The sequence below is a fragment of the Odontesthes bonariensis genome, chromosome 20, assembly GCF_027942865.1.
Source record: "Odontesthes bonariensis isolate fOdoBon6 chromosome 20, fOdoBon6.hap1, whole genome shotgun sequence".
In the NCBI taxonomy this organism is placed as follows: domain Eukaryota; kingdom Metazoa; phylum Chordata; class Actinopteri; order Atheriniformes; family Atherinopsidae; genus Odontesthes; species Odontesthes bonariensis.
Genome location: NC_134525.1, coordinates 107,501 through 134,511, shown reverse-complemented (window position 1 = coordinate 134,511; position 27,011 = coordinate 107,501). Strand labels below are relative to the sequence as shown.

Sequence of the window (27,011 nt, the reverse complement as noted above, 5' to 3'; positions counted from 1 at the left end):
GAATAAAAAACTGCTTCCAAGATGCTCTACAACCACCACAGGAGTCCTCCAAAAGCCCCTTCAAAGACCTCAAACCCCTCCCCAAGGACTCCTGGAATTCACTCCAGGCCTCTAGATATTTTTAAACATCTTTGACGACATACTTGACAAACATCCAAGGACCTCTCAAGGCCTCAGAAACTCCAGGAAGAGCGAGTTAGTCGGTCAGAGCGCTGAAGATGCAGTTCTTTCCATTCAGCTGATGACATCACAGATAAGTTCTGTGCATGTGTTGTCAATCAGAGCAGAAAGTGTGTGTCAGAGAAACAAACACAAACAGCGGCTGTTCGTGTCCTGGCGTTTCTCTTTCTCGTTAACCTCCCGCCCCACTCTCGCATGCCGGCCAATCACGGTCGACCCCCACCATCTGTAAACCAATCGCATCGGACCCACCTCACACACTCACAGACGGAGGGGGTAATTCTATTACCCGAGTTTTTATTGAGACATGAGGAGAGGCAGCTGCAGCACATTGAGCAGGAAGCACACACACCGGAGGGAAGTGTGTGTGTTTCCTGCTCCCACTCATTGATTTCAGGATCCGACGGGAAGCTGAAATTTCTGAAAAACTGCAGAGAACATCAAAGAAATCCTCCATCGAACAACATTAAAGAGCCAGTCACCGATTTATTCAGGTGGGACAGAGACACACATGATGGGGAAAATATGACCAGAAATAACTAGTACCAACCAATAACAACTATTAATAACTAGTACCAACCAATAACAAGCACTATCAACCAATAACAACTAGTAATAACTAGTACCAACCAATAACAAGCACTATCAACCAATAACAACTATTAATAACTAGTACCAACCAATAACAACCACTATCAACCAATAACAACTAGTAATAACTAGTACCAACCAATAACAAGCACTATCAACCAATAACAAATAGTAATAACCAATAACAACCACTATCAACCAATAACAAATAGTAATAACCAATAACAACCACTATAAACCAATAACAACTAGTAATAACTAGTACCAACTAATAACAAGCACTATATTCATATTTACATTTATATTTACAGGGATATGTGTGTAGTATATATTTATTTATGTGATTATATATGTATTTAGATATTTAGGAAGTGTATATATGGCATATATTTATATAGTTAGGATATTTACAAACTGAGTAGTTAAAAAGGAAACTAAAAAAGTATTGTACTTCTTCCCATTCCTTTTTCAAACAATAAGAAGCCAGTAATAACCAATACCAACCAGTACCAATCAATAACAACCAATAACTATCAGTAACAACCGGTAACAACCAGTAACAACCAATACCAATCAATAACAACCAGCATTAACCAGTAACTACCCATACCAATCAATAACAACCAGCATTAACCAGTAACTACCCATACCAATCAATAACAACCAGCATTAACCAGTAACAACCAATACCAATCAATAACAACCAGCATTAACCAGTAACTAGCAATACCAATCAATAACAACCAGCATTAACCAGTAACTACCAATACCAATCAATAACAAGCAATAACTATCTGTATCAACCAATAACAACCAGCACTAACCAGTTAAAAACAGTACTAACTAGTAGCTCCCTGGTTAATCTGAGCTAACACTATGATACTGAAACAGTTTGAACAGAGCAGCCGGCCAATGGGGAGCCACCGTGTCAGGGTGACCTCTCGTGTGATTGGCTGGATGTCTGAAAGTCCCTGAATGAGGCTTTAACTGGTTCTGGCAGGATGATGGGTTCATATACACACACGAACAGAGGGGGGTGTGTGTGTGTGTGTGTGCTGCATGCCGACACGCTGGTAAACACTTTGACACACCAATTAACACACACACACACCAATTAACACACACACACACCAATTAACACACACAGAATGTGTGTTTTATGGACCAAAAAGAACAAACTTCAAACACTCTCTCTCTCTGTGTTTGTGCACAGGTCTCTCGCTCTCTCACCTTTAATAGAAATAAAATAGTTTTCTATTCTATTAAATAGAATAGAAAATATAAATATTAAATACTTTATTCATCCCCCCAATGGGGGAAATTCAAATTAGTCAAGTAGCTCAACATTTACAATGATTGCATTAACAACAATAAACAACAATAATAATACCAATTCTAGTAAAAAAAAAATACTACTAATAACTAATAATACTACTACTACTAATAATAATAATAAATGACTAAATAAACAAATAAATAAAAATCAATCAATCAATTTGAGAAGAACTCAGCAGTCACTGTTATAAAGCCTTATGGCTGTGGGGACAAAGGACCTTTCAATTCAATTCATTTTTATTTATATAGCGCCAAATACAACAAATGTCATCTCAAGGCACTTAGATAATAAAGTCCAATTCAAGCCATTATTATTCATAAAATAATCAAATTCATTCATATAGAGCCAATTCAAAAACAATTTCCTAGCTAAGGAAACCTACAGATTGCACTGAAACTTTAAACACTGTTTACTGTGTGTGTGTGTGTGTGTGTGTATACTTGTTTTTAAACATAACGGGTCCACCTGCGAGCACACCAACTTGTGAGGACGTCCTGTAAATAAGGGACAGAAATGTGTGCCCACAGGTTCAAAGTGATTTCTGAGGGCTCAGACTTGTGTGTGTGTGTTTTAGCTGCATGTGTGTGTGTGTGTTTGTGTGTTTTAGCTCCATGTGTGTGTGTGTGTGTAATCTGTTTCAGATTCCTTTTAAAGCCTCAAAGTGTTTATATGTGTGTAACTGTGTGTGCTGCTTGTGTTTGTATTTTAACACACGCACAGAAAAGTGGTTTTGACCTCCAGGTCTCTTTGACACAGAAAGGCATTGTGGGAGTTATCACACAACACACAGACAGAGGGTGTGTGTTTGTGTTGTGTACATATTTGCCTTCAAGCTTCACTGTGTGTATGTTTGCTGTGTACAGCTGGCAGTGAGCTGATAACAGACCTATTAGAAATATTAATATACCCTGAACCCCACAGAGACACACACCAAAGGCATGCCACAATGTGTGTGTGTGTGTGTGTGTGTGTGTGTGTGAATAAGTATGTTTGTGTATCCCTGATTAGAGAAAATCAATTAAAAGCTTGAAAACCGTGGCGTTTTATTGGCCCTCAGCTGTGACTGACAAACTGATGTTCTGCTCTCAGTTACACTGACAAATGCAAAAAAGTGCGGAAGAATATTAGTGTGGAAGAATCTGTGAAGAACATACTGTGTGTAGAACCGGTCGACGATCTGTAGAAACAGTGAGGAACATGTGTAGAACCAGTCTAATATCTGTAGAAACAGTGAGGAACATGTGTAGAACAAGTCTACTATCTGTAAAAACAGTGAGGAACATGTGTAGAACCAGTCTACTATCTGTAAAAAGTGAGGAACATGTGTAGAACCAGTCTACTATCTGTAGAAACAGTGAGGAACATGTGTAGAACCAGTCTAATATCTGTAAAAACAGTGAGGAACATGTGTAGAACCAGTCTACTATCTGTAAAAACAGTGAGGAACATGTGTAGAACCAGTCTACTATCTGTAAAAACAGTGAGGAACATGTGTAGAACCAGTCTAATATCTGTAGAACCGGTCTACTATCTGTAAAAACAGTGAGGAACATGTGTAGAACCAGTCTAATATCTGTAGAACCGGTCTACTATCTGTAAAAACAGTGAGGAACATGTGTAGAACCAGTCTAATATCTGTAGAAACAGTGAGGAACATGTGTAGAACAAGTCTACTATCTGTAAAAACAGTGAGGAACATGTGTAGAACCAGTCTACTATCTGTAGAAACAGTGAGGAACATGTGTAAAACAAGTCTAATATCTGTAGAACCAGTCTACTATCTGTAGAACCAGTGAGGAACATGTGTAGAACCAGTCTACTATCTGTAAAAACAGTGAGGAACATGTGTAGAACCAGTCTACTATCTGTAAAAACAGTGAGGAACATGTGTAGAACCAGTCTACTATCTGTAGAAACAGTGAGGAACATGTGTAGAACCAGTCTAATATCTGTAAAAACAGTGAGGAACATGTGTAGAACCAGTCTACTATCTGTAAAAACAGTGAGGAACATGTGTAGAACCAGTCTAATATCTGTAGAACCGGTCTACTATCTGTAAAAACAGTGAGGAACATGTGTAGAACCAGTCTAATATCTGTAGAACCGGTCTACTATCTGTAAAAACAGTGAGGAACATGTGTAGAACCAGTCTAATATCTGTAGAAACAGTGAGGAACATGTGTAGAACCAGTCTACTATCTGTAAAAACAGTGAGGAACATGTGTAGAACCAGTCTACTATCTGTAGAAACAGTGAGGAACATGTGTAAAACAAGTCTAATATCTGTAGAACCAGTCTACTATCTGTAGAACCAGTCTACTATCTGTAGAACCAGTGAGGAACATGTGTAGAACCAGTCTACTATCTGTAAAAACAGTGAGGAACATGTGTAGAACCAGTCTACTATCTGTAGAAACAGTGAGGAACATGTGTAGAACCAGTCTACTATCTGTAGAAACAGTGAGGAACATGTGTAGAACCAGTCTACTATCTGTAAAAACAGTGAGGAACATGTGTAGAACCAGTCTACTATCTGTAAAAACAGTGAGGAACATGTGTAGAACCAGTCTACTATCTGTAAAAACAGTGAGGAACATGTGTAGAACCAGTCTAATATCTGTAGAACCGGTCTACTATCTGTAAAAACAGTGAGGAACATGTGTAGAACCAGTCTAATATCTGTAGAAACAGTGAGGAACATGTGTAGAACCAGTCTACTATCTGTAGAACCAGTCTACTATCTGTAGAACCAGTGAGGAACATGTGTAGAACCAGTCTACTATCTGTAGAAACAGTGAGGAACATGTGTAGAACCAGTCTACTATCTGTAGAACCAGTGAGGAACATGTGTAGAACCAGTCTACTATCTGTAGAACCAGTGAGGAACATGTGTAGAACCAGTCTACTATCTGTAGAAACAGTGAGGAACATGTGTAGAACCAGTCTACTATCTGTAGAAACAGTGAGGAACATGTGTAGAACCAGTCTACTATCTGTAGAACCGGTCTACTATCTGTAGAACCAGTGAGGAACATGTGTAGAACCAGTCTAATATCTGTAGAACCAGTGAGGAACATGTGTAGAAAAAGTCTACTATCTGTAGAACCAGGCTACTATCTGTAGAACCGGTCTACTATCTGTAGAACCAGTGAGGAACATGTGTAGAACCAGTCTACTATCTGTAGAACCAGTGAGGAACATGTGTAGAACCGGTCTACTATCTGTAGAAACAGTGAAGAACATGTGTAGAACCAGTCTACTATCTGTAGAACCGGTCTAATATCTGTAGAAACAGTGAGGAACATGTGTAGAACAAGTCTACTATCTGTAGAACCAGTGAGGAACATGTGTTGAACCAGTCTACTATCTGTAGAAACAGTGAGGAACATGTGTAGAACCAGTCTACTATCTGTAGAAACAGTGAGGAACATGTGTAGAACCAGTCTACTATCTGTAAAAACAGTGAGGAACATGTGTAGAACCAGTCTAATATCTGTAGAAACAGTGAGGAACATGTGTAGAACCAGTCTACTATCTGTGAAAACAGTGAGGAACATGTGTAGAACCAATCTAATATCTGTAGAACCGGTCTACTATCTGTAAAAACAGTGAGGAACATGTGTAGAACCAATCTAATATCTGTAGAAACAGTGAGGAACATGTGTAGAACCAATCTAATATCTGTAGAAACAGTGAGGAACATGTGTAGAACAAGTCTACTATCTGTAGAACCGGTCTACTATCTGTAGAATCAGTCTACTATCTGTAGAACCAGTGAGGAACATGTGTAGAACCAGTCTAATATCTGTAGAAACAGTGAGGAACATGTGTAGAACAAGTCTACTATCTGTAGAACCAGTCTACTATCTGTAGAACCAGTCTACTATCTGTAGAACCAGTGAGGAACATGTGTAGAACCGGTCTACTATCTGTAGAACCAGTGAGGAACATGTGTAGAACAAGTCTACTATCTGTAGAACAAGTCTACTATCTGTAGAACAAGTCTACTATCTGTAGAACCAGTGAGGAACATGTGTAGAACCGGTCTACTATCTGTAGAACCAGTGAGGAACATGTGTAGAACCGGTCTACTATCTGTAGAAACAGTGAAGAACATGTGTAGAACCAGTCTACTATCTGTAGAACCAGTGAGGAACATGTGTAGAACCAGTCTACTATCTGTAAAAACAGTGAGGAACATGTGTAGAACCAGTCTACTATCTGTAGAACCAGTCTAATATCTGTAGAACCAGTCTACTATCTGTAGAACCAGTGAGGAACATATGCAGAACCGGTCTACTATCTGTAGAACCAGTGAGGAACATGTGTTGAACCAGTCTACTATCTGTAGAACCAGTCTAATATCTGTAGAACCAGTCTACTATCTGTAGAAACAGTGAAGAACATGTGTAGAACCGGTCTACTATCTGTAGAACCAGTCTAATATCTGTAGAACCAGTGAGGAACATGTGTAGAATGTGTGTTACCTGTGTGTGTTACCTGTGTGTGTTACCTGTGTGTGTTACTGTGTGTGTGTGTGTTACCTGTGTGTGTTACTGTGTGTGTTACTGTGTGTGTGTTACTGTGTGTGTGTTACTGTGTGTGTTACTGTGTGTGTGTTACTGTGTGTGTTACTGTGTGTGTGTTACTGTGTGTGTGTGTTACTGTGTGTGTGTGTGTTACTGTGTGTGTGTTACTGTGTGTGTTACTGTGTGTGTGTTACTGTGTGTGTTACTGTGTGTGTGTTACTGTGTGTGTGTGTTAATGTGTGTGTTACTGTGTGTGTGTTACTGTGTGTGTGTGTGTGTTACAGTGTGTGTTACTGTGTGTGTGTTACTGTGTGTGTGTGTTAATGTGTGTGTTACTGTGTGTGTGTTACTGTGTGTGTGTGTGTGCGTGTGTGTGTGTGTTACTGTGTGTGTGTTACTGTGTGTGTGTGTGTGTTACTGTGTGTGTGTGTTAATGTGTGTGTTACTGTGTGTGTGTTACTGTGTGTGTTACTGTGTGTGTGTGTGTGTTACAGTGTGTGTTACAGTGTGTGTTACTGTGTGTGTGTTACTGTGTGTGATACTGTGTGTGTGTTACTGTGTGTGTGTGTGTGTTACTGTGTGTGTGTGTGTGTTACTGTGTGTTACTGTGTGTGTTACTGTGTGTGTGTGTGTGTTACTGTGTGTTACTGTGTGTGTTACTGTGTGTGTGTGTTACAGTGTGTGTTACTGTGTGTGTGTTACTGTGTGTGTGTTACTGTGTGTGTGTTACTGTGTGTGTGTGTGTTACTGTGTGTGTGTTACTGTGTGTGTGTGTGTGTTACTGTGTGTGTGTTACTGTGTGTGTGTTACTGTGTGTGTGTGTGTTACTGTGTGTGTGTGTGTTACTGTGTGTGTGTGTGTGTTACTGTGTGTGTGTTACTGTGTGTGTGTGTGTGTGTTACTGTGTGTGTGTGTGTGTGTTACTGTGTGTGTGTTACTGTGTGTGTGTGTGTTACTGTGTGTGTGTGTGTGTTACTGTGTGTGTGTTACTGTGTGTGTGTGTGTGTTACTGTGTGTGTGTGTGTGTGTGTTACTGTGTGTGTGTTACTGTGTGTGTGTGTGTGTTACTGTGTGTGTGTTACTGTGTGTGTGTGTGTGTTACTGTGTGTGTGTTACTGTGTGTGTGTGTGTTACTGTGTGTGTGTGTGTTACTGTGTGTGTGTGTGTGTTACTGTGTGTGTGTTACTGTGTGTGTGTGTGTGTGTTACTGTGTGTGTGTTACTGTGTGTGTGTGTGTTACTGTGTGTGTGTGTGTGTTACTGTGTGTGTGTTACTGTGTGTGTGTGTGTGTGTTACTGTGTGTGTGTTACTGTGTGTGTGTGTGTTACTGTGTGTGTGTTACTGTGTGTGTGTGTGTGTTACTGTGTGTGTGTTACTGTGTGTGTGTGTGTGTGTTACTGTGTGTGTGTTACTGTGTGTGTGTGTGTGTTACTGTGTGTGTGTTACTGTGTGTGTGTGTGTGTTACTGTGTGTGTGTTACTGTGTGTGTGTGTGTGTGTGTGTGTGTGTGTTACTGTGTGTGTGTTACTGTGTGTGTGTGTGTTACTGTGTGTGTGTGTGTGTTACTGTGTGTGTGTTACTGTGTGTGTGTGTGTGTGTTACTGTGTGTGTGTTACTGTGTGTGTGTGTGTTACTGTGTGTGTTACTGTGTGTGTGTTACTGTGTGTGTGTGTGTGTGTTACTGTGTGTGTGTTACTGTGTGTGTGTGTGTTACTGTGTGTGTGTTACTGTGTGTGTGTGTGTGTGTTAATGTGTGTGTTACTGTGTGTGTGTGTGTGTTACTGTGTGTGTGTTACTGTGTGTGTGTGTGTGTTACTGTGTGTGTGTTACTGTGTGTGTGTTAATGTGCGTGTGTTACTGTGTGTGTGTTACTATGTGTGTGTGTTACTGTGTGTGTGTGTGTTACTGTGTGTGTGTGTGTGTGTTACAGTGTGTGTTACAGTGTGTGTTACTGTGTGTGTGTTACTGTGTGTGTTACTGTGTGTGATACTGTGTGTGTGTTACTGTGTGTGTGTTACTGTGTGTGTTACTGTGTGTGTGTTACTGTGTGTGTTACTGTGTGTGATACTGTGTGTGTGTTACTATGTGTGTGTGTTACTGTGTGTGTGTGTGTTACTGTGTGTGTGTTACTGTGTGTGTTACTGTGTGTGTGTTACCTGTGTGTGTTACTGTGTGTGATACTGTGTGTGTGTTACTGTGTGTGTGTTACTGTGTGTGTTACTGTGTGTGTTACTGTGTGTGATACTGTGTGTGTGTTACTGTGTGTGTGTTACTGTGTGTGTTACTGTGTGTGTGTGTGTGTGTGTGTGTTACAGTGTGTGTTACAGTGTGTGTTACTGTGCGTGTGTTACTGTGTGTGTGTTACTATGTGTGTGTTACTGTGTGTGTGTTACTGTGTGTGTGTGTGTTACTGTGTGTGTGTGTGTGTTACAGTGTGTGTTAATGTGTGTGTTACTGTGTGTGTGTTACTGTGTGTGTTACTGTGTGTGTGTGTGTGTGTGTGTGTGTGTTACAGTGTGTGTTACAGTGTGTGTTACAGTGTGTGTTACTGTGTGTGTGTTACTGTGTGTGTTACTGTGTGTGATACTGTGTGTGTGTTACTGTGTGTGTTACTGTGTGTGATACTGTGTGTGTGTTACTGTGTGTTACTGTGTGTGTGTGTTACTGTGTGTGTGTTACTGTGTGTGTGTTACTGTGTGTGTGTTACTGTGTGTGATACTGTGTGTGTGTTACTGTGTGTGTTACTGTGTGTGTGTTACTGTGTGTGATACTGTGTGTGTGTTACTGTGTGTTACTGTGTGTGTGTGTTACAGTGTGTGTTACTGTGTGTGTGTTACTGTGTGTGTGTTACTGTGTGTGATACTGTGTGTGTGTTACTGTGTGTTACTGTGTGTGTGTGTTACAGTGTGTGTTACTGTGTGTGTGTTACTGTGTGTGTGTTACTGTGTGTGTGTTACTGTGTGTGATACTGTGTGTGTGTTACTGTGTGTTACTGTGTGTTACTGTGTGTGATACTGTGTGTGTGTTACTGTGTGTGTGTTACTGTGTGTGATACTGTGTGTGTGTTACTGTGTGTGTGTTACTGTGTGTGATACTGTGTGTGTGTTACTGTGTGTTACTGTGTGTTACTGTGTGTGATACTGTGTGTGTGTTACTGTGTGTGTGTTACTGTGTGTGATACTGTGTGTGTGTTACTGTGTGTGTGTGTTACTGTGTGTAACTGTGTGTGATACTGTGTGTGTGTTACTGTGTGTAACTGTGTGTGATACTGTGTGTGTGTTACTGTGTGTTACTGTGTGTGTTACTGTGTGTGTGTTACTGTGTGTGTTACTGTGTGTGTGTTACTGTGTGTGTGTTACTGTGTGTGATACTGTGTGTGTGTTACTGTGTGTTACTGTGTGTTACTGTGTGTGATACTGTGTGTGTGTGTTACTGTGTGTGTGTTACTGTGTGTGTGTGTGTGTTACTGTGTGTGTGTGTGTGTGTTACTGTGTGTGTGTGTGTGTGTTACTGTGTGTGTGTTACTGTGTGTGTGTGTGTGTGTTACTGTGTGTGTGTTACTGTGTGTGTGTTACTGTGTGTGTGTGTGTGTTACTGTGTGTGTGTTACTGTGTGTGTGTGTGTGTTACTGTGTGTGTGTGTGTGTGTTACTGTGTGTGTGTGTGTGTGTTACTGTGTGTGTGTTACTGTGTGTGTTACTGTGTGTGTGTTACTGTGTGTGATACTGTGTGTGTGTTACTGTGTGTTACTGTGTGTGTGTGTTACAGTGTGTGTTACTGTGTGTGTGTTACTGTGTGTGTGTTACTGTGTGTGATACTGTGTGTGTGTTACTGTGTGTTACTGTGTGTGTGTGTTACAGTGTGTGTTACTGTGTGTGTGTTACTGTGTGTGTGTTACTGTGTGTGTGTTACTGTGTGTGATACTGTGTGTGTGTTACTGTGTGTTACTGTGTGTTACTGTGTGTGATACTGTGTGTGTGTTACTGTGTGTGTGTTACTGTGTGTGATACTGTGTGTGTGTTACTGTGTGTGTGTTACTGTGTGTGATACTGTGTGTGTGTTACTGTGTGTTACTGTGTGTGATACTGTGTGTGTGTTACTGTGTGTGATACTGTGTGTGTGTTACTGTGTGTGTGTGTTACTGTGTGTAACTGTGTGTGATACTGTGTGTGTGTTACTGTGTGTAACTGTGTGTGATACTGTGTGTGTGTTACTGTGTGTTACTGTGTGTGTTACTGTGTGTGTGTTACTGTGTGTGTTACTGTGTGTGTGTTACTGTGTGTGTGTTACTGTGTGTGATACTGTGTGTGTGTTACTGTGTGTTACTGTGTGTTACTGTGTGTGATACTGTGTGTGTGTGTTACTGTGTGTGTGTTACTGTGTGTGTGTGTGTGTTACTGTGTGTGTGTGTGTGTGTTACTGTGTGTGTGTGTGTGTGTTACTGTGTGTGTGTTACTGTGTGTGTGTGTGTGTGTTACTGTGTGTGTGTTACTGTGTGTGTGTTACTGTGTGTGTGTGTGTGTTACTGTGTGTGTGTTACTGTGTGTGTGTGTGTGTTACTGTGTGTGTGTGTGTGTGTTACTGTGTGTGTGTGTGTGTGTTACTGTGTGTGTGTTACTGTGTGTGTGTTACTGTGTGTGTGTGTGTGTTACTGTGTGTGTGTTACTGTGTGTGTGTGTGTTACTGTGTGTGTGTTACTGTGTGTGTGTGTGTGTGTTAATGTGTGTGTTACTGTGTGTGTGTGTGTGTTACTGTGTGTGTGTTACTGTGTGTGTGTGTGTGTTACTGTGTGTGTGTTACTGTGTGTGTGTTAATGTGCGTGTGTTACTGTGTGTGTGTTACTATGTGTGTGTGTTACTGTGTGTGTGTGTGTTACTGTGTGTGTGTGTGTGTGTTACAGTGTGTGTTACAGTGTGTGTTACTGTGTGTGTGTTACTGTGTGTGTTACTGTGTGTGATACTGTGTGTGTGTTACTGTGTGTGTGTTACTGTGTGTGTTACTGTGTGTGTGTTACTGTGTGTGATACTGTGTGTGTGTTACTATGTGTGTGTGTTACTGTGTGTGTGTGTGTTACTGTGTGTGTGTTACTGTGTGTGTTACTGTGTGTGTGTTACCTGTGTGTGTTACTGTGTGTGATACTGTGTGTGTGTTACTGTGTGTGTGTTACTGTGTGTGTTACTGTGTGTGTTACTGTGTGTGATACTGTGTGTGTGTTACTGTGTGTGTGTTACTGTGTGTGTTACTGTGTGTGTGTGTGTGTGTGTGTGTTACAGTGTGTGTTACAGTGTGTGTTACTGTGCGTGTGTTACTGTGTGTGTGTTACTATGTGTGTGTTACTGTGTGTGTGTTACTGTGTGTGTGTGTGTTACTGTGTGTGTGTGTGTGTTACAGTGTGTGTGTTACTGTGTGTGTTACTGTGTGTGTGTGTGTGTGTGTGTGTTACAGTGTGTGTTACAGTGTGTGTTACAGTGTGTGTTACTGTGTGTGTGTTACTGTGTGTGTTACTGTGTGTGATACTGTGTGTGTGTTACTGTGTGTGTTACTGTGTGTGATACTGTGTGTGATACTGTGTGTGTGTTACTGTGTGTTACTGTGTGTGTGTGTTACAGTGTGTGTTACTGTGTGTGTGTTACTGTGTGTGATACTGTGTGTGTGTTACTGTGTGTGATACTGTGTGTGTGTTACTGTGTGTGTGTTACTGTGTGTGATACTGTGTGTGTGTTACTGTGTGTGTTACTGTGTGTGTGTTACTGTGTGTGATACTGTGTGTGTGTTACTGTGTGTTACTGTGTGTGTGTGTTACAGTGTGTGTTACTGTGTGTGTGTTACTGTGTGTGTGTTACTGTGTGTGATACTGTGTGTGTGTTACTGTGTGTTACTGTGTGTGTGTGTTACAGTGTGTGTTACTGTGTGTGTGTTACTGTGTGTGTGTTACTGTGTGTGTGTTACTGTGTGTGATACTGTGTGTGTGTTACTGTGTGTTACTGTGTGTTACTGTGTGTGATACTGTGTGTGTGTTACTGTGTGTGTGTTACTGTGTGTGATACTGTGTGTGTGTTACTGTGTGTGTGTTACTGTGTGTGATACTGTGTGTGTGTTACTGTGTGTTACTGTGTGTTACTGTGTGTGATACTGTGTGTGTGTTACTGTGTGTGTGTTACTGTGTGTGATACTGTGTGTGTGTTACTGTGTGTGTGTGTTACTGTGTGTAACTGTGTGTGATACTGTGTGTGTGTTACTGTGTGTAACTGTGTGTGATACTGTGTGTGTGTTACTGTGTGTTACTGTGTGTGTTACTGTGTGTGTGTTACTGTGTGTGTTACTGTGTGTGTGTTACTGTGTGTGTGTTACTGTGTGTGATACTGTGTGTGTGTTACTGTGTGTTACTGTGTGTTACTGTGTGTGATACTGTGTGTGTGTGTTACTGTGTGTGTGTTACTGTGTGTGTGTGTGTGTTACTGTGTGTGTGTGTGTGTGTTACTGTGTGTGTGTGTGTGTGTTACTGTGTGTGTGTTACTGTGTGTGTGTGTGTGTGTTACTGTGTGTGTGTTACTGTGTGTGTGTTACTGTGTGTGTGTGTGTGTTACTGTGTGTGTGTTACTGTGTGTGTGTGTGTGTTACTGTGTGTGTGTGTGTGTGTTACTGTGTGTGTGTGTGTGTGTTACTGTGTGTGTGTTACTGTGTGTGTGTGTGTGTGTTACTGTGTGTGTGTGTGTTACTGTGTGTGTGTTACTGTGTGTGTGTGTGTGTGTGTGTGTTACTGTGTGTGTGTGTGTTACTGTGTGTGTTACTGTGTGTGTGTTACTGTGTGTGTGTTACTGTGTGTGTGTGTGTTACAGTGTGTGTGTTAATGTGCGTGTGTTACTGTGTGTGTGTTACTGTGTGTGTGTGTGTGTGTGTGTGCGTGTGTTACTGTGTGTGTGTGTGTGTTACTGTGTGTGTGTGTGTGTGTGTGTGTTACTGTGTGTGTGTGTTACTGTGTGTGTGTGTGTGTGTGTGTTACTGTGTGTGTGTTACTGTGTGTGTGTGTGTGTATTACTGTGTGTGTGCGTGTGTTACTGTGTGTGTGTGTGTGTTACTGTGTGTGTGTGTGTTACTGTGTGTGTGTGTGTTACTGTGTGTGTTTTACTGTGTGTGTTACTGTGTGTGTGTGTGTATGTGTGTGTGTGTGTGTGTGTGTGTTACTGTGTGTGTGTGTGTGTGTGTGTTACTGTGTGTGTGTTACTGTGTGTGTGTGTGTTACTGTGTGTGTGTTACTGTGTGTGTGTGTTACTGTGTGTGTGTGTGTTACTGTGTGTGTGTTACTGTGTGTGTGTTACTGTGTGTGTGTGTGTGTGTGTGTGTTACTGTGTGTGTGTGTGTGTGTGTGTGTGTTACTGTGTGTGTTACAGCCTCAGATTAGATTGAACTTGAACCATTTATAAGAACATTAAATGGAGATGCAATCACCGGCCAATCGATGCTGCTGCTCAGTGTGTTACAGTTTACAGCTTTAAGTTTCAGAGGAAACAGCTGAACTGAGGTTCTCTGTCAGCACATTTGGACCCAGCGGTTCCAGAGGTTCTCCATGGTAAAGGAGGCTGAAACATGTGGGCAGACGGTCCTGCTGAGGAGCCTGCAGGCTGCAGAACAGCAGCATCACCACAGAGTCTCTCAGGGTGAGTTAGATTTAATGTCCTGCCTCGTCCTGCTGGCTGCTCCACTCATCAGCCGGGAGGAGATGGAGGAGGAGGAGGAGGAAGAGAGGGAGGAGGAGGAAGAGGAGGAGGAGGAGGAGGAGGAGGAGGAGGAGGAGGAAGAGAGGGAGGAGGAGGAAGAGGAGGAGGAGGAGGAGGAGGAGGAGGAAGAGAGGAAGGAGGAGGAGGAAGAGAGGGAGGAGGAGGAAGAGGAGGAGGAAGAGGAGGAGGAAGAGGAAGAGGAGGTATTGTTTCCTCCTCTAACTCACTGTTTCCTCCTCTACCTCACTGTTTCCTCTACTACCTCACTGTTTACTCCTCTACCCCATTGTTTACTCCTCCTCTACCTCATTGTTTACTCCTCCTCTACCTCACTGTTTCCTCTTCTACCTCACTGTTTCCTCCTCTACCTCATTTTTTCCTCCTCTACCTCACTGTTTCCTCTTCTACCTCATTTTTTCCTCCTCTACCTCACTGTTTCCTCTTCTACCTCACTGTTTCCTCCTCTACCTCACTGTTTCCTCCTGTACCTCATTGTTTACTCCTCTACCTCACTGTTTCCTCTTCTACCTCACTGTTTCCTCCTCTACCTCACTGTTTCCTCCTGTACCTCATTGTTTACTCCTCGTCTACCTCACTGTTTCCTCTTCTACCTCATTTTTTCCTCCTCTACCTCATTTTTTCCTCCTCTACCTCATTGTTTACTCCTTCTCTACCTCACTGTTTCCTTCTCTACCTCATTGTTTCACTGTTTCCTCCTCTACCTCACTGTTTCCTTCTCTACCTCATTGTTTCACTGTTTCCTCCTCTACCTCATTGTTTCCTCTTCCACCTCATTGTTTCCTCCTCTACCTCAGTGTTTCCTCTTCTACCTCACTGTTTCCTCCTCTACCTCATTGTTTACTCCTCCTCTACCTCACTGTTTCCTCTTCTACCTCACTGTTTCCTCCTCTACCTCATTTTTTCTCCTCTACCTCATTGTTTCCTCTTCTATCTCATTGTTTCCTCCTCTACCTCACTGTTTCCTCCTCTACCTCATTTTTCCTCTTCTACCTCACTGTTTCCTCCTCTACCTCACTGTTTCCTCCTCTACCTGACTGTTTCCTCCTCTACCTCATTGTTTACTCCTCCTCTACCTCACTGTTTCCTCCTCTACCTCACTGTTTCCTTCTCTACCTCATTGTTTCACTGTTTCCTCCTCTACCTCACTGTTTCCTCCTCTACCTCACTGTTTCCTCCTCTGCCTCACTGTTTCCTCCTCTACCTCACTGTTTCCTCCTCTACCTCACTGTTTACTCCTCTACCTCACTGTTTACTCCTCCTCTACCTCACTGTTTCCTCTTCTACCTCACTGTTTCCTCCTCTACCTAATTTTTCCTCCTCTACCTCATTGTTTCCTCTTCTATCTCATTGTTTCCTCCTCTACCTCACTGTTTCCTCCTTTACCTCATTTTTCCTCCTCTACCTCACTGTTTCCTCTTCTACCTGACTGTTTCCTCCTCTACCTCACTGTGTCCTCTTCTACCTCATTGTTTACTCCTCCTCTACCTCACTGTTTCCTCCTCTACCTCATTGTTTCCTTCTCTACCTCATTGTTTCACTGTTTCCTCCTCTACCTCATTGTTTCCTTCTCTACCTCATTGTTTCACTGTTTCCTCCTCTACCTCACTGTTTCCTCCTCTGCCTCACTGTTTCCTCCTCTACCTCACTGTTTCCTCCTCTACCTCACTGTTTCCTCCTCTACCTCACTGTTTCCTCTTCTACCTCATTGTTTCCTCCTCTGACTCGCTGTTTCCTCCTCTACCTCATTTTTACTCCTCCTCTACCTCACTGTTTCCTCCTCTACCTCACTGTTTCCTCCTCTACCTCACTGTTTACTCCTCCTCTACCTCATTTTTTCCTCCTCTACCTCACTGTTTCCTCTTCTACCTCATTGTTTCCTCTTCTACCTCACTGTTTCCTCCTTTACCCCACTGTTTCATCCTCTACCTCATTGTTTACTCCTCTTCTACCTCACTGTTTCATCCTCTACCTCATTGTTTACTCCTCTACCTCACTGTTTCCTCCTCTACCTCACTGTTTTCTAATCTACCTCACTGTTTCCTCCTCTACCTCATTGTTTACTCCTACTCTACCTCACTGTTTCCTCTTCTACCTCACTGTTTCCTCCTCTACCTCATTTTTCCTCCTTTACCTCACTGTTTCCTCTTCTACCTCACTGTTTCCTCCTCTACCTCACTGTTTCCTCCTCTAACTCACTGTTTCCTCCTCTACCTCACTGTTTCCTCCTCTACCTCACTGTTTCCTCCTCTAACTCACTGTTTCCTCTTCTACCTCACTGTTTTCTAATCTACCTCACTGTTTCCTCTTCTATCTCATTGTTTCCTCCTCTACCTCACTGTTTCCTCCTCTACCTCACTGTTTCCTCCTCTACCTCACTGTTTCCTCCTCTAACTCACTGTTTCCTCTTCTACCTCACTGTTTCCTCCTCTACCTCATTGTTTACTCCTCCTCTACCTCATTGTTTCCTCCTCTACCTTAGTTTCCTCCTCCTCTATCTCACTGTTTCCTCCTCTACCTCATTGTTTCACTGTTTCCTCCTCTACCTCATTGTTTCCTCCTCTACCTCACTGTTTCCTCCTCTACCTCACTGTTTCCTAATCTACCTCACTGTTTCCTCCTCTACCTCACTGTTTCCTCCTCTACCTCATTGTTTACTCCTCCTCTTCTACCTCACTGTTTCCTCTTCTACCTCATTGTTTACTCCTCCTCTACCTCACTGTTTCCTCTTCTACCTCATTGTTTCCTCCTCTACCTCAGTTTCCTCCTCCTCTACCTCACTGTTTGCTCCTCTACCTCACTGTTTCCTCTTCTACCTCACTGTTTGCTCCTCTACCTCATTGTTTACTCCTCCTCTACCTCACTGTTTCCTCTTCTACCTCACTGTTTCCTCCTCTACCTCACTGTTTCCTCCTCTACCTCATTGTTTACTCCTCCTCTACCTCACTGTTTCCTCTTCTACCTCACTGTTTCTTCCTCTACCTCACTGTTTCCTCTTCTACCTCACTGTTTCCTCCTCTACCTCATTGTTTCCTCCGCTACCTCACTGTTTCCTCCTCTACCTCCTTGTTTTCTCACTGTTTCCTCCTCTACCTCACTTTTTCCTCCTCTACCTCCTTGTTTCCTTCTCTACCTCCCCTTGTTTCCTTCTCTACCTCCTTGTTTTCTCACTGTTTCCTCCTCCTCTACCTCATTGTTTCCTCACTGTTTCCTCCTCTACCTCCCCGTTTCATCCTGTTTCCTCCCTGTTTCCTCCTCGTTTCCTCCCCGTTTCCTCCCTGTTTCCTCCTTCTTTCCTCCTAGTTTCCTCCCTGTTTCATCCTGGTTTCCTACTTGTTTCCTCCCTGTATCCTCCTTGTTTCCTCCCTGTTTCCTCCTTCTTTCTTCCTTCTTTCCTCCCTGTTTCCTCCTCGTTTCCTCCTTCTTTCCTCCCCGTTTCCTCCCTGTTTCCTCCGTTTCCTCCCTGTTTCCTCCTTGTTTCCTCCCTGTTTCCTCCCCGTTTCCTCCCTGTTTCCTCCTCATTTCCTCCTAACCCCTTGTTCCCTTCCTCCTCCTCCATAACTCACTTTAGCCAGGACAATAACCACCTCTTCTCTGTGTGTCCTCGCTCAGCCTGTCTCTCACGTGAATGGCTCTGTGATTTAAGAGCGCTGCGTTCTCATTCGTCAGCAGCTTAACCTCTGTGAGCATGTGACGGACGGCGGCGGCTCCCACACAGGCGGCGTTATCTCATTGTGAGCGCCGGCAGAGCGTCCATAACTCAGACAGGAAGTGTGGCAGGTCAATAGCAGATAAGACACAAACACCGGCGGCTGCAGGAGCAGCTCAATACTTCATTACAACCAGCAGCGGCTTCCTTATCTGTGAACTGTTTGTATCTCTGAGGAGGAGCCGGTCAGCAGAGCGCACAGCTCCCACCGCCGATCCATAAGCACTCATTCATGGGCTAATTAAGCACAGGCAGTAAGGACGCCTCTGTGGTCCTCACGTGTTCACCAACAGCTCGTATCTGCAGCTCTGAGGCTGATCTCTGACAGAAAACAGGCAGTAAGGACGCCTCTGTGGTCCTCACGTATTCACCAACAGCTCGTATCTGCAGTTCTGAGGCTGATCTCTGACAGAAAACAGGCAGTAAGGACGCCTCTGTGGTCCTAACGTATTCACCAACAGCTCGTATCTGCAGCTCTGAGGCTGATCTCTGACAGAAAACAGGCAGTAAGGACGCCTCTGTGGTCCTCACGTGTTCACCAACAGCTCGTATCTGCAGCTCTGAGCCTGATCTCTGACAGAAAACAGGCAGTAAGGACGCCTCTGTGGTCCTCACGTGTTCACCAACAGCTCGTATCTGCAGCTCTGAGGCTGATCTCTGACAGAAAACAGGCAGTAAGGACGCCTCTGTGGTCCTAACGTATTCACCAACAGCTCGTATCTGCAGTTCTGAGGCTGATCTCTGACAGAAAACAGGCAGTAAGGACGCCTCTGTGGTCCTCACGTGTTCACCAACAGCTCGTATCTGCAGTTCTGAGGCTGATCTCTGACAGAAAACAGGCAGTAAGGACGCCTCTGTGGTCCTCACGTGTTCACCAACAGCTCGTATCTGCAGTTCTGAGGCTGATCTCTGACAGAAAACAGGCAGTAAGGACGCCTCTGTGGTCCTCACGTGTTCACCAACAGCTCGTATCTGCAGTTCTGAGGCTGATCTCTGACAGAAAACAGGCAGTAAGGACGCCTCTGTGGTCCTAACGTATTCACCAACAGCTCGTATCTGCAGCTCTGAGGCTGATCTCTGACAGAAAACAGGCAGTAAGGACGCCTCTGTGGTCCTCACGTGTTCACCAACAGCTCGTATCTGCAGCTCTGAGGCTGATCTCTGACAGAAAACAGGCAGTAAGGACGCCTCTGTGGTCCTCACGTGTTCACCAACAGCTCGTATCTGCAGTTCTGAGGCTGATCTCTGACAGAAAACAGGCAGTAAGGACGCCTCTGTGGTCCTCACGTGTTCACCAACAGCTCGTATCTGCAGCTCTGAGGCTGATCTCTGACAGAAAACAGGCAGTAAGGACGCCTCTGTGGTCCTAACGTATTCACCAACAGCTCGTATCTGCAGCTCTGAGGCTGATCTCTGACAGAAAACAGGCAGTAAGGACGCCTCTGTGGTCCTAACGTATTCACCAACAGCTCGTATCTGCAGTTCTGAGGCTGATCTCTGACAGAAAACAGGCAGTAAGGACGCCTCTGTGGTCCTCACGTGTTCACCAACAGCTCGTATCTGCAGTTCTGAGGCTGATCTCTGACAGAAAACAGGCAGTAAGGACGCCTCTGTGGTCCTCACGTGTTCACCAACAGCTCGTATCTGCAGTTCTGAGGCTGATCTCTGACAGAAAACAGGCAGTAAGGACGCCTCTGTGGTCCTCACGTGTTCACCAACAGCTCGTATCTGCAGTTCTGAGGCTGATCTCTGACAGAAAACAGGCAGTAAGGACGCCTCTGTGGTCCTCACGTGTTCACCAACAGCTCGTATCTGCAGTTCTGAGGCTGATCTCTGACAGAAAACAGGCAGTAAGGACGCCTCTGTGGTCCTCACGTGTTCACCAACAGCTCGTATCTGCAGTTCTGAGGCTGATCTCTGACAGAAAACAGGCAGTAAGGACGCCTCTGTGGTCCTCACGTGTTCACCAACAGCTCGTATCTGCAGTTCTGAGGCTGATCTCTGACAGAAAACAGGCAGTAAGGACGCCTCTGTGGTCCTAACGTATTCACCAACAGCTCGTATCTGCAGCTCTGAGGCTGATCTCTGACAGAAAACAGGCAGTAAGGACGCCTCTGTGGTCCTCACGTGTTCACCAGCAGCTGTGGAACCTGAGCTGAAGAACCTGCTGAAGAACCCCCTTCTGAGCCCGACCCAGACGTACCTGCTGGGATCCACGGGCTGCTGGCTGGACGCTCCCGGGTGTCTCCCTGCTCCCAGTCGAAGTCGTCCTCTCTGGACTGGACCAGCAGGCAGTCTGCGGCCTGGCCGGAGAGACAGGCTGAAACAGAGAGAGGTGCTGGGTGAGTTTACTGAGACGAGACCTGCAGGCAACATCTGCCAGAACATCTGTTAGAAACATCTGCCAGCAACATCTGCCAGCAACATCTGAGAGCAATATCTGCCACAACATCTGTTAGAAACATCTGCCAGCAACATCTGCCAGCAACATCTGAAAGCAACATCTGACAAAAACATCTGAGAGCAACATCTGCCAGCAACATCTGCCAGAAACATCTGAGAGCAACATCTGCCAACAACATCTGCCAGAAACATCTGAGAGCAACATCTGCCAGAACATCTGCCAAAAACATCTGAAAGCAACATCTGCCAGAACATCTGGCAGAAACATCTGAGAGCAACATCTGCCAGAAACATCTGCCAGCAACATCTGAGAGCAACATCTGACAAAAACATCTGCCAGCAACATCTGCCAGCAACATCTGACAAAAACATCTGAGAGCAACATCTGCCAGCAACATCTGCCAGAAACATCTGAGAGCAACATGTGCCAGCAACATCTGAAAGCAATATCTGCCAGAACATCTGAAAGAAACATCTGAGAGCAACATCTGCCAGAAACATCTGCCAGCAACATCTGCCAGAACATCTGCCAGAAACATCTGACAGCAACATCTGCCAGCAACATCTGACAGCAACATCTGCCAGCAACATCTGACAGCAACATCTGCCAGACACATCTGACAGCAACATCTGACAGCAACATCTGACAGCAACATCAGCCAGCAACATCTGACAGCAACATCTGCCAGCAACATCTGCCAGCAACATCTGCCAGAACATCTGCCAGCAACATCTGCCAGCAACATCTGACAGCAATATCTGACAGCAACATCTGCCAGACACATCTGACAGCAACATCTGCCAGCAACATCTGCCAGCAACATCTGCCAGACACATCTGCCAGCAACATCTGACAGCAACACCTGACAGCAACATCTGACAGCAACATCTGCCAGCAACATCTGACAGCAACATCTGCCAGCAACATCTGACAGCAACATCTGACAGCAACACCTGACAGCAACATCTGCCAGAAACATCTGACAGCAACATCTGCCAGGAACATCTGCCGGAACATCTGCCAGAAACATCTGCCAGAAACATCTGCCAGCAACATCTGCCGGAACATCTGCCAGAAACATCTGCCAGCAACATCTGCCAGCAACATCTGACAGCAACATCTGACAGCAACATCTGCCAGCAACATCTGCCAGACACATCTGCCAGCAACATCTGACAGCAACATCTGACAGCAACATCTGACAGCAACATCTGACAGCAACATCTGACAGCAACACCTGACAGCAACATCTGCCAGAAACATCTGACAGCAACATCTGCCAGGAACATCTGCCGGAACATCTGCCAGAAACATCTGCCAGCAACATCTGCCGGAACATCTGCCAGCAACATCTGCCAGCAACATCTGACAGCAACACCTGACAGCAACATCTGCCAGAAACATCTGACAGCAACATCTGCCAGGAACATCTGCCGGAACATCTGCCAGAAACATCTGCCAGCAACATCTGCCGGAACATCTGCCAGAAACATCTGCCAGCAACATCTGCCAGAACATCTGGCAGAAACATCTGACAGCAACATCTGCCAGCAACATCTGACAGCAACATCTGACAGCAACATCTGACAGCAACACCTGACAGCAACATCTGCCAGCAACATCTGCCAAAACATCTGAGAGCAACATCTGCCAGACACATCTGACAGCAACATCTGCCAGAAACATCTGAGAGCAACATCTGCCAGAAACATCTGACAGCAACATCTGCCAAAACATCTGAGAGCAAATCTGACAGAACATCTACCAGAACATCTGCCAGCAACATCTGACAGCAACATCTGAGAGCAACATCTGCCAGCAACATCTGCCAGAACATCTACCAGAACATCTGCCAGCAACATCTGCAGCAACATCTGCCAGAACATCTACCAGAACATCTACCAGAACATCTACCAGCAACATCTGACAGCAACATCTGCCAGAACATCTACCAGCAACATCTGACAGCAACATCTGCCAGCAACATCTGCCAGAACATCTACCAGAACATCTACCAGAACATCTACCAGCAACATCTGCCAGCAACATCTGCCAGAACATCTACCAGCAACATCTGCCAGAACATCTACCAGAACATCTACCAGAACATCTACCAGCAACATCTGACAGCAACATCTGCCAGAACATCTACCAGAACATCTACCAGCAACATCTGCCAGCAACATCTGCCAGAACATCTACCAGAACATCTACCAGAACATCTACCAGCAACATCTGCCAGCAACATCTGCCAGAACATCTACCAGAACATCTGCCAGCAACATCTGCCAGCAACATCTGCCAGAACATCTACCAGAACATCTGCCAGCAACATCTGCCAGCAACATCTGCCAGAACATCTACCAGAACATCTACCAGAACATCTGCCAGCAACATCTGCCAGAACATTCAGAAACAGCCGAGTTTCAGTGTGGAAAATAACCCGTTACAACTTAAATATTGCATCAAACATATAATATAAAGTCTTATAAACAAAGGTTTTATCACCATGTTATTACAACACATAAAAACATCAATGTGATTATCATAAAGAACAGTTTAAATTGTTGTTTTTATTCTCATTTAAAGATGTGAAAAGGAGAAACAGTCCAATCTGACATCAAGACGTTTTAGTTTAGAGCAGTGGTTCCCAACCTTTTTTGGCCTGAGTACCCCCTCACACATACAACGCGTGCGATGATTCTCCAAAAGTAGAGCAACACAGTGGTTACATGAAAATCATTTCATTTAATATCCTTAACTTGAACATAAAATTCTCAGGCTTTCTCTCTTTTTTAACCTCAGTTGAATTCAACATAAGAATAAAAAACATTTTCTTGAAATATAAATAATTAACCAAAATAGCATAAACTAAATCAAAATAATCTTCCTTTGTTATCTAACTTAAACAAGTAACATTCCTCTCTTTTTAAGAATACATTAACAGGCCTAACTCATGTAACATTCATCACAAAACTGGAGTCTCCTTCATAAACAGTCCTCCATAAAAGTGTGACGCCTTAATAAATAAAAAATAAAATAAATAAAAAACTCCCCGTGCGCCGCGTACCACTAGGGGTACGCGTACCACAGTTTGGGAACCACTGGTTTAGAGGAACTGGTTAAAATGAGAATTCCCAAATATGGGAATATTTAATATCCTAGATATGATATAATATCCTAGATATTTTGAGATGTGCTATAGTTACCAGATATTTCCAGAAACGATATCATATCCTAGATATTCCCAAGATATGATAGAATATCCCAAATATTCCCTGGGCTTGTCCTAGACTTACAGATGTGGGCTGGTCCTAGGTGTGCCTTACAGCTGGTCCTAGGTGTGCCTTACAGCTGGTCCTAGGTGTGCCTTACAGCTGGTCCTAGGCAAGGTCATAATAGTTTTGGATTTTTCATTTTAGTTTAGTTTTATTTAGTTTAGACTTTTTTCCCTCCAATTCAGTTAATTTTAATTAGTTTTTAGTGTGGTTTTGCTAGTTTTTATTAGTTTTTATATTTTCAAAAATGCTTAGTTTTAGTTTAGTTTTTATTAGTTTTAGTTCTAGTTGAAGTTTTTTCATACTTTGGGTTATTTGTCAGGTGCAGGATTTAAAAAGGTCATTGTCGCTGTGAGACACATATTGTTACCACACAGTCAAACCAACAAAGATGATCAGTCTGAACAGCCAAACAAGGTGTGAACGATCTGGTGTATTTACTAACCAGCAGCTATTTGGTCGTCGGTGAAAACAGTCCATTAAAGTGGTCTCCTTCCCCGTGCTACCTGGCCGGAATATTGCTTCTCTTTCGGGGGGGGGGTGCGGGCTACTCACAGATGCTAGCTTGTCAAGGTACTCCAGATTAGCCGCTTTATGCTAGCTTCTTAAATGGACTTTTAGATTTGTGGGATTTTCCCCCTTGAGAAGTAAGCCACATATTTTGTCTGTTTCCAGTACAAGGCACTTGCTTTTATCTCTCTCCTCGTCATAATAAAAAAAATCCCATATGGGACTTTGACGTTTTCTCCCAACTTCAGCTTTAGTTTTCGTTATTTCGTTCGTTTTGGTTAACGATAATAACCTTGGTCCTAGGTGTGCCTTACAGCTGGTCCTAGGTGTGACTTACAGCTTGTCCTAGGTGTGCCTTACAGCTTGTCCTTGGTGTGCCTTACAGCTGGTCCTAGGTGTGCCTTACAGCTAGTCCTAGGTGTGCCTTACAGCTGGTCCTAGGTGTGCCTTACAGCTGGTCCTAGGTGTGCCTTACAGCTAGTCCTAGGTGTGCCTTACAGCTAGTCCTAGGTGTGCCTTACAGCTGGTCCTTGGTGTGCCTTACAGCTGGTCCTAGGTGTGCCTTACAGTTGGTCCTAGGTGTGCCTTACAGCTTGTCCTAGGTGTGCCTTACAGCTGGTCCTAGGTGTGCCTTACAGCTTGTCCTTGGTGTGCCTTACAGCTTGTCCTAGGTGTGCCTTACAGCTGGTCCTAGGTGTGCCTTACAGCTAGTCCTAGGTGTGCCTTACAGCTGGTCCTAGGTGTGCCTTACAGCTGGTCCTAGGTGTGCCTTACAGCTAGTCCTAGGTGTGCCTTACAGCTAGTCCTAGGTGTGCCTTACAGCTGGTCCTTGGTGTGCCTTACAGCTGGTCCTAGGTGTGCCTTACAGCTAGTCCTAGGTGTGCCTTACAGCTGGTCCTTGGTGTGCCTTACAGCTTGTCCTAGGTGTGCCTTACAGCTTGTCCTAGGTGTGCCTTACAGCTGTGGCTGGTCCTAGGTGTGCCTTACAGCTAGTCCTAGGTGTGCCTTACAGCTAGTCCTAGGTGTGCCTTACAGCTGGTCCTAGGTGTGCCTTACAGCTTGTCCTAGGTGTGCCTTACAGCTTGTCCTAGGTGTGCCTTACAGCTTGTCCTAGGTGTGCCTTACAGCTGTGGCTGGTCCTAGGTGTGCCTTACAGCTGGTCCTAGGTGTGCCTTATAGCTGGTCCTAGGTGTGCCTTACAGCTGTGGCTGGTCCTAGGTGTGCCTTACAGCTGGTCCTAGGTGTGCCTTACAGTTGGTCCTAGGTGTGCCTTACAGCTAGTCCTAGGTGTGCCTTACAGCTGGTCCTAGGTGTGCCTTACAGCTAGTCCTAGGTGTGCCTTACAGCTTGTCCTAGGTGTGCCTTACAGCTTGTCCTAGGTGTGCCTTACAGCTGGTCCTAGGTGTGCCTTACAGCTTGTCCTAGGTGTGCCTTACAGCTTGTCCTAGGTGTGCCTTACAGCTGTGGCTGGTCCTAGGTGTGCCTTACAGCTGTGGCTGGTCCTAGGTGTGCCTTACAGCTGGTCCTAGGTGTGCCTTACAGTTGGTCCTAGGTGTGCCTTACAGCTAGTCCTAGGTGTGCCTTACAGCTGGTCCTAGGTGTGCCTTACAGCTGGTCCTAGGTGTGCCTTACAGCTAGTCCTAGGTGTGCCTTACAGCTTGTCCTTGGTGTGCCTTACAGCTTGTCCTAGGTGTGCCTTACAGCTGTGGCTGGTCCTAGGTGCGCCTTACAGCTTGTTCTAGGTGTGCCTTACAGCTGGTCCTAGGTGTGCCTTACAGCTAGTCCTAGGTGTGCCTTACAGCTGGTCCTAGGTGTGCCTTACAGCTGGTCCTAGGTGTGCCTTACAGCTAGTCCTAGGTGTGCCTTACAGCTAGTCCTAGGTGTGCCTTACAGCTGGTCCTTGGTGTGCCTTACAGCTGGTCCTAGGTGTGCCTTACAGCTAGTCCTAGGTGTGCCTTACAGCTGGTCCTTGGTGTGCCTTACAGCTTGTCCTAGGTGTGCCTTACAGCTTGTCCTAGGTGTGCCTTACAGCTTGTCCTAGGTGTGCCTTACAGCTGTGGCTGGTCCTAGGTGTGCCTTACAGCTGGTCCTAGGTGTGCCTTACAGCTAGTCCTAGGTGTGCCTTACAGCTAGTCCTAGGTGTGCCTTACAGCTGGTCCTTGGTGTGCCTTACAGCTGGTCCTAGGTGTGCCTTACAGCTAGTTCTAGGTGTGCCTTACAGCTTGTCCTAGGTGTGCCTTACAGCTTGTCCTAGGTGTGCCTTACAGCTTGTCCTAGGTGTGCCTTACAGCTGTGGCTGGTCCTAGGTGTGCCTTACAGCTGGTCCTAGGTGTGCCTTATAGCTGGTCCTAGGTGTGCCTTACAGCTGTGGCTGGTCCTAGGTGTGCCTTACAGCTGGTCCTAGGTGTGCCTTACAGTTGGTCCTAGGTGTGCCTTACAGCTAGTCCTAGGTGTGCCTTACAGCTGGTCCTAGGTGTGCCTTACAGCTAGTCCTAAGTGTGCCTTACAGCTTGTCCTTGGTGTGCCTTACAGCTTGTCCTAGGTGTGCCTTACAGCTTGTCCTAGGTGTGCCTTACAGCTGGTCCTAGGTGTGCCTTACAGCTGGTCCTAGGTGTGCCTTACAGCTAGTCCTAGGTGTGCCTTACAGCTTGTCCTTGGTGTGCCTTACAGCTTGTCCTAGGTGTGCCTTACAGCTGTGGCTGGTCCTAGGTGCGCCTTACAGCTTGTTCTAGGTGTGCC

At 44.7% G+C, this 27,011-nt stretch overlaps 1 protein-coding gene and 1 long non-coding RNA gene across 10 annotated transcripts in view; one reads left to right on the top strand and one right to left on the bottom strand.

The window, feature by feature from the left end:
• LOC142370192 (receptor-type tyrosine-protein phosphatase mu-like) overlaps positions 1-27,011 on the bottom strand; it is a 198,147-nt gene that overhangs the window by 128,240 nt on the left and 42,896 nt on the right. For all 9 annotated transcript variants that reach the window (XM_075452655.1, XM_075452657.1, XM_075452656.1 and 6 more), the window contains exon 2: positions 20,284-20,400. In XM_075452655.1, the coding sequence (XP_075308770.1) occupies positions 20,284-20,400 (117 nt within the window). The remainder of the gene's footprint in view (positions 1-20,283; positions 20,401-27,011) is intronic.
• LOC142370218 (uncharacterized) lies at positions 491-18,614 on the top strand. The gene is made up of 3 exons (XR_012767826.1): positions 491-674; positions 14,139-14,293; positions 17,984-18,614. It is a non-coding gene; the product is annotated as an uncharacterized LOC142370218 (long non-coding RNA).